A 13,235-nucleotide genomic window follows, 5' to 3' on the forward strand; every position below is an offset into this window, starting at 1 on the left:
ATCAATGAATGCATAAATATATCCACTTAAAATTGGTTGAACTTCTATTAAAAATTGGAAGACAAAATAAAACATCAATCAATCTCCATTTTGCAATTGAATACCTGTATTTGCCTAATAGTTTCAGGGTTGCCGATTATTATTTTTTCTTGCAACAATCGTGAAATGTTTCTTTTGCAGGAGTACGACTCCCATAGCCTAACGAGACAATGCAGATTAGACTTGGAAAAAAAAAGATGAAACAAGATAACTGTGATAAGATTACAGTACTCTCAAATAGACTAAATGGAAGAACAAAGTGAGATGCAAAAATTGTCTCAATATTCAAACTTCACAAGGATTGTATTAAACTATTAAAATATACATTTTTATCTACAATAGTGATAGTGATCCTCTTTTAAAATGAATTCATTATATACATGTAGGTTCATTTGAATTACTCAGTACTGTATATACTATTCATAAAACTCTCTTGAAATATCGCTTTCCTTTCTGTATACCAGGACAATCTATAGAAAACACAATTTCTTGCAGTGGCTTTTTGGGTAACACGCAAAACTTTTTTTTAGGATTTACACCCAGAATCATTCAATGAAATTATACAAAACTTCTGAATTAGGCCAAAATTATTGAAGTGTCTGCAATGGTGAATTTTGAACCAAAAGTGATGCAAAATGCATTTATGCTACAATGTACATGTATTTATCCCCTTATGGGAGAAAGATTAACCTGTTATAGGGTCGTGTATGGAAATGCAACGTATCACTCTGATGGAATTGTGGAGAAAAATAACATAACAAATCAGGAGTATGATTCTGACATTTCACAATTAGTAGCAGATATTTTTACCCTTTTAAATTCAAAATAGGGCATTATTTTAGATTTAAAAATCCTCCAATAAAGGGGACCGTTTTCTGTCAATATGAAGTGGGTACAGGTTTAGTGGCACAACCAGATATATCTGTATTCAACCACCCCCCCCCCCTGTCAATAATGGGGAACACATGTACCTTCCTACATGTACTTTCAACATACAGTATGTAAAATTGTAATTGTAAAATCCTAATGATCACTTGTCAAGAATGTACTTCTCCTTTCAATATTGCATGAGAGTCAATTATTCCAAACACATCTCTCTTTTTTTAAAAGCCAGATTAAAATCATACCATTCAAAGCTCTCCTGCTTTCAAAGAGAATTTAATCATAAGACACCAAGGCCCATATTCTGAACCCGGGGGTGATAAACCAGGTCCTAATTTGAGGTTTTCATATGGATACCATTTTCGACACAAACTTGTAACAGTACAGAATCAATTTCTCAACACATTTGAATGGTCAAATTCATTTCATAAATATCTGGGAATGATCATCAACACACCATTAAAGCATGGAGACAGAGCACAGTGAACACAAGAATCATAAAATATAAACATAACAGCTTCCTATAATTTTAAACCATGACCTTTCAACAACCAAGACTTCAGAATACAGGCCTATATACCAATGTTTTGATGGCCATTGGAACTTGATGAAGCAATAGGTTTAAAAGAGGATCACCGTCCATCAAACGTCAATAATATTGTACAATCAAGATTCCTACAATGTACTACCCAAGTCCGTCTGTTCTCCCGCGTATCCGTCGAGCAAGCTGCATGTCCTTTGGCATGACGGTGACTCGCTTGGCGTGGATAGCACAAAGGTTCGAGTCTTCAAAGAGATGGACAAGGAACGCTTCTGCTGCCTGTAGAAATGGGACCACACAAACATGTTTGAACAATTTGGCAGTGAAAGTCACACAAGTACAGAAAATTCTCTTGATTTTGTTAATTAGGTTAACATAGCTGCCTGTAAATCTACAAACTGTACAGTACATTAAAAAAAAATGGTCTTTATTTTTTCACATATGCTGCAGCAATGTAAAAGATAAACAATTTTGCTTCAATTCCCCAAAACAGTGTTGAGCACAACACGGGTGATATATTCATTGAGATCATTTAAATAACCCAACAGTGTAACACATGCTTCTGCAACTTCATTAACGATTAAAATCATCCTTAATATTACTTGCTTTGATTTAGTCAAGAGCATAATGATTATTAAATTGACAAATATTTGATGATCCACATATTAAAGTACAAAAGAAAAAAGGATGTGATGTCACTTACTCTCTCTTTGCACGAGGTACCAATATTTATGGGGCGATGCAAGAAACTTGCAATCAATCGCAAGTCTATTTTCAGTCCCTAAATCAATCATATGTCTTGTAATTAATTGTAAATTCATGATTGATAAGTAATCTGCTTCTGTAAACAAGGAGTGTGATCTGATTTGCTACAGCTAAAATTGGTCTATTGATTGTAAAATTGCAACAGAAAATTTGCATTTGATTGCAAATATTTTCTTGCAACACCCCTTTAGTCTCACAATTGTCTGTCAAAAATACTTAGGTATTCACTCATTTGTGTCTAGCCGACACTCCACAGTGTGGAATCGATCCTTTCAAATTTATAAACACCATCCGAGTTATGTCATTCAAGCAAACTTTCAAATGCCATAATTTTGTTACTTTACTCCCAATTTCAATAAAGAACTTATGTTTGTTAGATTTTTGTCTAATATTTATGCAAATAAAATTTCTGTTGGGTGACCTCTACCCTTAAACAATGCTGGTTGGGAGAAGACATTGCTTTATGTTCAGTCAATTGAGGGCTTGATTAGAAAGTGATACTAAACCAAAGAGTGTTGTCAGCTTAATACAGCAATGTTTTCCATGTTCCCATCATCATCACCATCACCACAGAACTTGAAACTAGACTAGTCCAATACTTTGCCCAACATAGCACCATCATCAAAATATACATACCTCTTGTAATGCCATAATTCCTGCAGCTTGCCAGCGAAGTTCGGAGGATGGGTTTAAGATCTGACAAATTTCCTTTACCTATGTCAAACAGATAAAAAATATGAACACTTGATTCTGAAAAACATTTCAAATGCTACCTAGGAAAATATGACTACAGCCAAATTTTCTTACAAATTGAAATACATGTTCGGTTAGAATAAAAACAAATTTCATTTCTAATGAGCAATGTAAACTATCCAATGATACATTTTAAAAGACATTCAATTTGTGACATAATATCGGATATTTTAAAGTACATTTATCAACCCAAATAGTAATTCAAGTACACCAAATTAATCAAAAGTACATTTGAAAAAAAATCAAAATAATGATCCTTCACTTGAAGGAGTGCCTTTTTATTTTGATTAAAAAATGCCTCAAGTGATCTGGGGAAAAAGATATATATATTATAGCGTAATCAACCAATCTCTTAGGCTTAAATTCATCTTATAATTAGAATTTATGAATACTAAATAAATAATAGGAAACAAATGACATAAGTAGTTTGATGAATGAATTCTATATTTTGTTTAGAGTATATGTTCTTGTACATATCAGTACTTGGAGCATTCTAAAACAGAGCCTGATTGGCCTTGTAGAAATTTCATGCACCAGGCCTTTTTCAATTTTTCTAAATTTGTGTTGTAATGAAGTAATAAGCCCTATAAAAAAAACGGCCTTGCCCAAAATATATCAAGATTTGAGGCCTGAATCAATATACTGTACATTTGCAGAGAATTGATAAATTCCTATTAAACAGAAATCTTCTTACCACTCGAGCAAAGGGAAGCTTCCTGAGCAGGAGATGAGTAGTCTTTTGATATTTTCTGATTTCCATCAGAGCTCGAGTCCCCGGTCTAAAACGTCTTGTTCCATCTACATGTAAGAGAAATAAGAATTGAACTTTCTTTAGAGGGAAACTTTGGATTGAAAATAATATTTATCAATATAGTGAAATAAACAATCACATTGTCTAAATCATGAGATTTTGCATTCATCATTTTCAGTGAAACAGTTCTCTGAATTTGTCACTAGTATGGAATACGCAAGCTGATGAATTTATCTTCTGATATCTTTTTACTTTTGTATTTCTATTTATGACATGTATTTCAATCTTCGGTTTCAACTTCCAATGTAAACATAGGATAAAGTTAAACCACCTATTTAATGTGAAAATCACTGTTGTTGCCAATTTGACACAAAGGCAGACACATATTCATAGTATGAAAATGATGAGACATGAGAAAAATTTAGGTCTTCGTGAATGTATTCAAGTAAGCTTATTTTACACAGCGGTTGGGCCTAGCATCAATGTTTGTTTTTTTCAACCATCAACTTGAATAATTTTTGAAATGAGATTTCTGAATATTTAGCGCCCTCTCTCTGAGTCTCTGTGATGATTTCAAATTTCTTTTTAAAGGGGTACTCCAGGCTGAAAATAATATGATTTGGGCCTCAGAGACTTAGCAACAAAATCTGCTGAGGACACACTGTTATTTTCATAACAATTATTCACAATCAATATTCAAATTTTATTATTTAATGAATAATAATTTTAATCTATGAATTGTTCTTCAAAATGGCACTCCGTAAAATAGCTCATTGAAGCTACGTCATATCGAAGCAGTTCAAAGGTCAACTTCCAAGCTTTTTATATTTGCAGTGTATTTGCAGTGTTAACGAATGGATACATGACATCAGTCCAGCAAGAAACCTCTCATTTTTCTATCTTTTTCTGCGAAAAAGTCATACCTTTATATGCATTAGGTGTATAAAGGTATGTAATTTAATAAAATTTTAGTTAAAAATAGGATCGGTAGTTCTAATGTTAAATATGACTTAGGGTAAACATGCACTCCAGCTCCTGTCCTGGAATCTCGGGAGTGACACAGTACTGACATCTTCCCGACATCCACATCTTGGCATCATAAAATCTAGTGACAAGAGACCCAACAGAAAAGATCATCTCAAAAAGACAAAAGGCATACAAACTTTCTATGCGCTAACAGGAAGTAGGCAGGAGGCCTTCTACCACAACACTGTCTGTGTTCCCCGTGGAAGGCCCATTGCATCCGACGTACATTGTATATATGCTCTATGGAGCAGCAGTATCACACCTTATAAAAGGGATGGAGAAAAGACTTGATCAGGCACAACATCAGCTATTCAAGCAAATCCTTGGTCTCGCTAGAATAGCAGCAGACGAGGAAGTTTTCTTTCTTCTCACTGGGCTCCTTCACTTAGTTCTCAAGTTGACCTTGAGAAGCTCCTCCTGATTGGACAAGCATTGTATCTCCCCCAAACTAGATTTGAATATAGGACTCTTCTACATGCTGTAGCCAAGACTACCCCCACCATCAAGTCCTGGCAGCTCATCTTGGACAAGTATAATCTCCCTGACCTTCACATTCTTCTGCTCAAGCCCATCTCCTACATCACCTCGAAGAAGACCTCAAATAGGGCAGTTACGACTTTCTTACGAACAAGGTTAAAGATGAGGTACTGGCTGCTATTCTGTCAAAATCTACTCTTTCGCTGTGGAGGAACATAGATTTACCATCGTCAAGTGCACTTTACCCCAGCTCCAGTAGTTCCCAGTTTCTATTAAAGACGAGCTGTTGTCATCAGGTCACAGCTCTATAGTGAGTCAGACCTATCAAACTCAGTGCAGGCTATGTTTGATAAAGATTAAAGAAGGCTACTTCTCCCACTTGTCGCTTACGGATATGTCATCAAGGTGATGAAGACACTCATCCACTTCATACATGTATGTAGCTAGCTGCCATGTGTTTGACACTCAGCGTGATTAACTCCAAGTGGAAGTGAGAAAATCAGGTTTTCCTGCATCGATCTGCTCCTTATTCTGTCAAGACTGCTGTAAAGACTATGTTAAGTCCATTTTATTACCTGTCCATCCAAGACTATCCAGACAAGCTGACCAATAAAGTTAAAACTCTTATTCTTCCTGCACAAAATCCACATCTTTCGTAACTCCTTTCTCTCTCTCTAAAATCTTGAATCATACTGTATCACCGATACCTATTAACTCAGAGGGAGGAAGTGTTTTGTGATCTTATTAGTTACTCTATTTATTAAACAATGCAACAACGAGTTGTAGATCTCCGGGATCAGCAGAGGAAGAAGATGGAGCAGAAATGTTGGAAATGAAGTTGCATCCCATGTACATGATTTAGGGCTAGATCTTTCAGAAGGAAAGTAGAAATCTCGGGGGCGAAAGTTTCAGGTTTTGGCGGCCTACAGTACACACACATGAATGGATAGGGGCAAGTCCAAGAAAAGGTCACCCTAGAAGGCAAAATTTCATCTTTAATTCAAGAAGTTATCTTTGGTGGGGTAAGAAAGCCCAAATGTTGAATTTTTAAATTTCATTAAGAAAAATTTGACAATATGCATAATTATGCTAATTTGGGGCACCTAATTTGCATAATTGGTAAATTGGGCGTTACGTATGGGACAATTATAAAAACTCATAGAAAGTGAAAAGAAAACTTGTGAGATTTAGTCATAGGTGGGACATGGACCCCCTAACATCTTATTACTTTTGGGGGAAAAAAGTGGTGTCATCTAATTAATTATGCAAATTAGGTCTTGTCCAAGGATGGAATGTCCCTTACGTAACATTTTGAGGATGTTTTTTTAAGTTATTTCTCATAATACAATCCTTGTATTGTTGCATCTATGGGAAGTTCTAATTCATAAAGTATGAAAATGTTATACCCCACAAAGTTTCAAAATTACAGTTTTAATTACTATTTCATTTTTTTGAATTATGGTGGAAATTGTGTACGTTCTCTATGGGGACAAAATGTCCCATACGTAACATGTCATTAATTTGTTTAATTAATTAGAGTCTGTAAGTAGAGGGATTTGGCTTATGACATGAAACTTGCCATAAATATACTAGAGTATTGTGACTTCTTTCACACTAAGTTTCAAGTTGTCAAATGAAATACTTTCAGAGAATTCTCAACTTGAAAAAATGTATTAAAAATTGTCTTTTTTCTGCGTCCCATACGTAACAGCACATTTGTTCTCTCTAAAAGATCAAGGTCAAGGTCATACATGTATGTCAGTTATTTTCATCATTATTCTTCTCCTAGATGTCTACCATCATGAGGGTATTCAATCCAATCAAAGTCATTTAACACTATTTTTCGGGTCTTGAAGCCTCTGAAATGTCCCATACGGAACGCGCGCGAATTCTTGGACTTGCCCATAGGAATACCTTGGCTTCATCGAGAGTAATCATACGTCAGTAAATGATTTTTACTCTCTAGAAGCCGCCTGGCTAGGGGGGTGGGCTGAGCATGCAAAAAATCACAATCCTATGGTCATTTTTACGTTTTTGGACACGTTTTGGGGAAAAAAAGTGGCCCAGCCCCCCGCTTCCGCGGAGAGCAGAAAATTCTAATTTACATACAGTTGCAATTTATTTTTCAATTTCATTAGTATTTTGGGAATAATTTTTGCATTCACCAGAGGCAGAGTGCTCAAAAACTTGAATTTTAGCAGCATATTTTTGCACACCCTCTCTATTGGTAGAAAGTAAATATGGCAAGAAAATTGTCTTTTTTCAAATTCAATCTATCATTTTATTAATTTGGAAAAAATAATCAAAAGAATCAAATTTACTTAGGACTAGAGTCACTGTCAAGTTATGAATTGCCTGGGCTGTAGTGTAATAACAGTTAATGGAAACTGACACTGACAGTCACTGAGTGTAGCTATATTACATGATTTTTTTTAATTTTTTAAATACAGACAAATTATACATCACTTGAAAGGTTTTTTCAAGACAAATTCAATGGTGAAGACCAAATTACAATTGGAGCACCATAACTGAAGATATGGCCTTTTAAAGGGACGCTATACGCAGAACTTTTCTGCCACCCAAGACAAGTACCCATTGGGTGGCAGATCTACAGGTACTTGTAGATCTAAGAAACTTCCATACTTTTTTTCATGTAGGTTACTAAGTTAATTTGACTAAAATGCAACACAAGAGGTGATCTTGTAGAGCATGGCTGTGTTACCTTCATATTTTTCTTATTCAAACAGCTTCTATTTGTGAAAATATAGTATACAAGAAGAAAGATAACAAATTAGAATAAGACAAGAGAAATGCATGGAACGCTTTGCGTTGTTAAAAAAAATTAATCAACTCTTGGGGGTCTCATTCCTCAACAGACTTTAATCAGAAAATAAAAATGAATGTCCCACTATACTTCCCGGTATCTGTAAGATTTATATCATTCAAAAGTAGAAAATTAAGTTTTGCAGTAATTTTTTTCTTTCTTTCTGTTTGTTTGTCCATGTTCACTCTGTATTCTGTATAATTACCATGATGTCTCTTTTTGTTTGCAGATCTGAGAATGCGGGATCAGACAGCTGGAGCTGCAACAGTAGCTAGAAATGTACTCCACTGCTTAGAATTATAGAATATATTAACATTAAATATATTGGAATATATAAAGTTAAAAAGCAAGTCTCTGACATTATCTGAATTTCTACTACAATTAAAATCACATTTACAAAATAATCTCCCTCCTAGTAAACATAATAAAACAGGGACCCATTATTGTGTACATCATGTGAATTGATGAGACAGCTTATTGATATGATGACACAAAACAACAGAATATAGATATAGTCATGTATCTATTCATTTTAATACCAGTACCAGGCAGCAGTCAATGCATGGTCTGCGCCTGTACACCATGAAAAAATAATGAGACTGGAATTAAACGTGCTTTAATTCCCGCCTGTTTATTTCCTACAATATTAAGTTGAAATTATCATTAATTTATCATCAATACACATAATTCATGCAGAAATCAAATGCACAACTTATCACCTACAACTAATTTCAATGGGTTTAACAATAACATACATGCATCAAGTACCACACCCACAACCACCACGCCCACTCACTCCTTTCGGTCAGCCATGGCACCAAAATCACACTCTAGGCGGCACAACATGGGCTTGCATTCGCCTCTTGCGCAGCTATGCGACACATTCTTATATATCAAAATTAGATTTTCTGATACAAATACACTTCAAAGAATTAATTTATATCTGATATTTGACTGTTCCCTGGGAAATTTTCTGTTTATACGGCTTTGAAGTAAGAAAATAGAAACACGATTTACCGAAAGTGTCCAAAAAACTCCTTTTTGTAACGAAAAACATTGCCGATATTGAACTGAAATCATCACTAACTTGTAGAAGAAAGTCTGCCGATTTTAATGATACATAACACATGGTTATTTGATGCCCCTAGAGGGTGTCAACAAGTAAAAGTAACTTGCAAGATTAACCCGGTTCTGGAGTCATATTTTCCAAAATGGCGACTTCCATTGTGTGACGACGGACAGGTGGTGCTCTCGAAAACGGCCTTAAAAACAACATTTTGGCGATGCAAATGTGAGTAAATTGACTAGAAATAAGAAGTTTAGATATAATAGAAAAAGATCGTAACATTTTATGAAAAAAGGATTTGAAATGTTGATACACTGGCTCAATGAATTTTGCCCATTTTGTGTGTTGGCAGAATAGGAAATGTGTTAAACGCGAACCCGTTGCGATCGCTACTGAGTGACTGTCACTCACACAGTGTCAAAAATCAAGCAATGAATTATAAAGAAAAAGACTTGAGAAAATAAGCCAACATTTTTCATTTATTGATTCATTGGCATGTACCAGCAAACGTGCACACAGTTATTTAGTATTACTGACACTCACTACTTTACTGTCAGAGAACATGAGTGCAATACCAGGTACCTGTTGACAGGGCCTCTGACTGTGTCATTATTAGCGCATTATTACGCTAAAGTTTAAACATAGTGCGGTCAGTATGATGGGGGGACCTAAAGCTACGCACTTTGTTTACAAGCGATGTAAAATATGCCAACTTTTATATTTGAACAAATCATCTTTTACTAATTTGTGGCAAATATTCTAAAGATCCTTAACCAAAAAGAAAATATCACAAAACTCACTAATACGAAAATCCCGTCATGTTTTCCGAACACCTCTTGAACTCGCCGCCCGATGTAGAAGGGGTCCTAAAGCTACGCACTCGATTTATCATGCAAAAAAATAATATTTTCTGTGCCTCAATTTTTAAAATTTGCTCAAATTATGATAGTATAATATGAAATTAAATCGAATGTAACTCAAAAATTCTAAAACAATTGTGGGTTTTCTCTGCATTTAGAGATTTACTGCAGCCCATGTAGAAAAAAATTGAAAAGGAATCGTTCGTCACACTGCAGTCACAGTTCCACACACAGAGTGCGCATTTGCCATTAAAAACTGCATGCGCGATGAGTGGTGCGTAGCTTTAGGACCCGCGTAGCTTTAGGACCCCCGACCATACATAATACAGGACGTTAATTACGTCTCTTTCCTGATGACAGCGGTGTTTGTCCCAACTCTCGCCCGCTACTCCCCGCTGGTCGTGCAGCTCCAGCTGGTGTTCCAAACGTTGCCCCTTGCCGCTTGCGAGGTGTATCTTTTTTTCGTTTACTTGTACTAGCGGGCGTCGCATTCTGTCTTTCACTTTGTAAAGGCCGTGGCATTTTTGAAGGGACAAATATTTAATTAAATTCCATTCAAAAAATTGTTTGTAAACTTCCAAGCAAGAAAGTAACATACAACAGACTCCGAGCTCCGGGTAACGCGATGCCGAAATTTGCATCAACGCGCCGCGAATGTCACGTGATAAAACATTGACGATCCAATATTTGTAGTCTAATCGTGTTCAGACCATTTTTGTGTCCTAGGATTCGGAAAGGGTAGGGATGCATGACACACTCCACACTCAACAAGTCCTTCTTTTTAGTGGGATCCCTCCATTTCCTCAACATTTATTTAATAGTAAAGATGAATAAAAGAAATTATATGCAAAATGCTTCATCATGAATAGTCTACAGTTATTATCTAGTTCATTGTAAATATCATTATCAACAGTGGCGTAACTACGGGGGGCATGGGGGGCACGTGCTCCCCCCCCCCATCGGCTGGCCAAAAAAGGGGGGAAGGAGAAAAAGAGGGATAAAGGAAAAGAAACGTAGTGCATGGGGAAAGGAGAAATTATTGTTCATTATAATGTTATTATTATGTTATGATTTATTGTGTTATGTTATATTACATGAAAAAATTAATTATTAACGTTATGAAACACAATTTGCTTAGGGCCTATGTCTTTATTGTTCCTGGTGCTCGCATTGTTTGTTTAACGAGATATATAATCCTGTTGTACTAAAACCTCCCTTTTTCAAGTCAATAAATAATAAATAAGTCACCAAATATATTTCCTCGCACTTCAAGCTATTTTTGTTTACTTTTCATGACTATTTAACGTGATTGCCCCATTTTAAGCTCTTATATAAATATTGCCTGTCTGTGCTTACGTTCGCAATTATTTAGTGGATTAGTGAGATATGTTTGCTATTCATGAATTCCTAAAAATCAGTCCCTTTTTCTAATCTAAATATTTAAAAAAATTCAGCTCGCGCTTCGCGCTCGCATCATTTGGTTTGTGAAATAGGTGAATTCCTACAAACACGCATTAGAATGCCCCTCTACAGATCTGCATTTCCTAAGTTTTCAGCTCGCGCTTCGCGCTCGCATTATTTGATAAGTGAGACGCGTATGTTCATCATGATTACAAAGACTATGTGCTTCATGTGGTTAGGTGTAATGGGGTGCAATTCTGATAAAATCAACAAGCGCTTGGCACTCGCATGAGATGAATATGGTGAGATATGTACACTCTTAATTGATCCCTAAAATACAGTCCTAAAAATATCCCAGTTTGGGGTTTATACAAAAATTTCAGCTCGTGCTTCGCGCTCGTATTGTTTGTTAGCGAGAAAGGCACGTATCATGATTACAAAAACTTGCCTATAATCATGGGTGTCGATCACGGGGGGATGGGGGGATATATCCCCCCAATATTTCAAGTGGGGGGATGGCCTGTATTATCACCCCCCCAATAATTTAGGGTAGAAAATTATAATAATGATGATGAAAAAATGAAAAGTTTGATCATGATGATTATAGTGATGATTATAGTATGCCATCAATCAGTTTGTTTCCCTCGCAATTTTTTTCAATCTTTTTCAGGACTATTAAACAGATGGGTGGAGGTTCAAGATGAAAAAAAATGAAATGCATACGATATTTTTTAACACATAACATAAAAGGACCCCAACGTTGATAGGGTGTTCCATCCCACCAGTGGTGAATAAGTTAATTTTGATAAATCATTTAATCAAAAAGGGTGGAAAAATAAACGGGAGTAAAGGGGTGACAAGATAAATCATCTAAGGAATGACGGTAAGCCCGATGGCGCACGAGAATCCACACAATTTGTAATTTGTGCTATAGTCTTAATTGGTCCGAATCTGCATTTTATCATCATGCATTAAGAAGAAAAAAGATATTGCCAGTCGGGTTAGATTTAAGAAAGAAGTTGTATACACAGAGGCGTCGATCCTAGGGGGGAGGGGGGCAGAGGGACGATTGTCCCACCGATGAAAATAGGGGGGGATTGGCAAACATATCGTTTTGCCCCCCCCCCCCATAATTCCGCATGTGTAGCTAAAAAATAAAATAAGATTGTAATGCTACATTGAAATCAGCAAGCGAGGTTGAGATAGCAACTCGATTTTGATTTAAAATCGTGCTCAAAATGTCTGCTTTTCAGATCGGAATATAAAAATTTTCAGCTCGCGCTTCGCGCTCGCATCATTTCTGTACCAAAACCCATACTTTTCATGATTAAATAGGTGAATAGAATGTACCGTTTTCAGTTCTAAACCTCATATATAGAACTCCCGCTTCGATTTGCAGTTATCTTTTGTTGGATATACATCTTGTTCTTTATTAAAAGCGTTCATTAAACTGTCTTTTTTCCAGATCGAAATATCAAAATTTTCAGCCCGCGCTTTGCGCTCGCATCTATTGTTCTTCTAGATACCTATATCTTAATCATTGGTACCAAAAATGCTTAGAATATCAAGCTTCAGGTCAGAATATAAAGAAATTTCAGCTCGCTCTCTAGTGAGATACATGTATCTATCCTCCTAATGAGTTACTACAAACAAACCTAAACAGGTACATTTTCCTGTTTTCATGTCATACTAAATAAATTTCAGCTCGCGCTTTGCGCTCGCATTGTTGGTATTGTTGGTGAGGGTGAGATATGTGTCTCTTTCTCATGAGTCATACATATATATAGATAGATAGATATGCATACATATATATGTATATAAAAATATAAGCCTATGTGTGTGGGAGGTGT

General features: G+C 35.8%; 1 protein-coding gene across 1 annotated transcript; it reads right to left on the reverse strand.

Annotated features, from left to right (window-relative positions):
• Positions 1-10,697, reverse strand: LOC121420660 (histone H3-like centromeric protein cnp1). Its single transcript, XM_041615327.1, has 4 exons — positions 10,326-10,697; positions 3,675-3,778; positions 2,864-2,941; positions 1-1,741 (listed from the first exon to the last, which is right to left on the reverse strand). The coding sequence occupies exons 1-4, from the start codon at positions 10,504-10,506 to the stop codon at positions 1,607-1,609; spliced, it is 498 nt and encodes a 165-aa protein (XP_041471261.1). The 5' UTR covers positions 10,507-10,697; the 3' UTR covers positions 1-1,606.
• Positions 10,698-13,235: the final 2,538 nt, after the last annotated feature.

The sequence above is a fragment of the Lytechinus variegatus genome, chromosome 1 (assembly GCF_018143015.1).
Source record: "Lytechinus variegatus isolate NC3 chromosome 1, Lvar_3.0, whole genome shotgun sequence".
NCBI classification, from domain to species: Eukaryota; Metazoa; Echinodermata; class Echinoidea; order Temnopleuroida; family Toxopneustidae; genus Lytechinus; species Lytechinus variegatus.

What these genes read in the sequence shown, in the direction of transcription:
- LOC121420660 (XM_041615327.1), bottom strand. Translation starts at nt 10,506, where the DNA reads ATGCCACGGCCTTTACAAAGTGAAAGACAGAATGCGACGCCCGCTAGT. An exon ending in GCTGTCATCAGGAAAGAGAC is followed by an intron (nt 3,779 to 10,325) that starts GTAATTAACGTC and finishes TCTTACATGTAG; the next exon opens with ATGGAACAAGACGTTTTAGA. An exon ending in AGCTTCCCTTTGCTCGAGTG is followed by an intron (nt 2,942 to 3,674) that starts GTAAGAAGATTT and finishes TGTTTGACATAG; the next exon opens with GTAAAGGAAATTTGTCAGAT.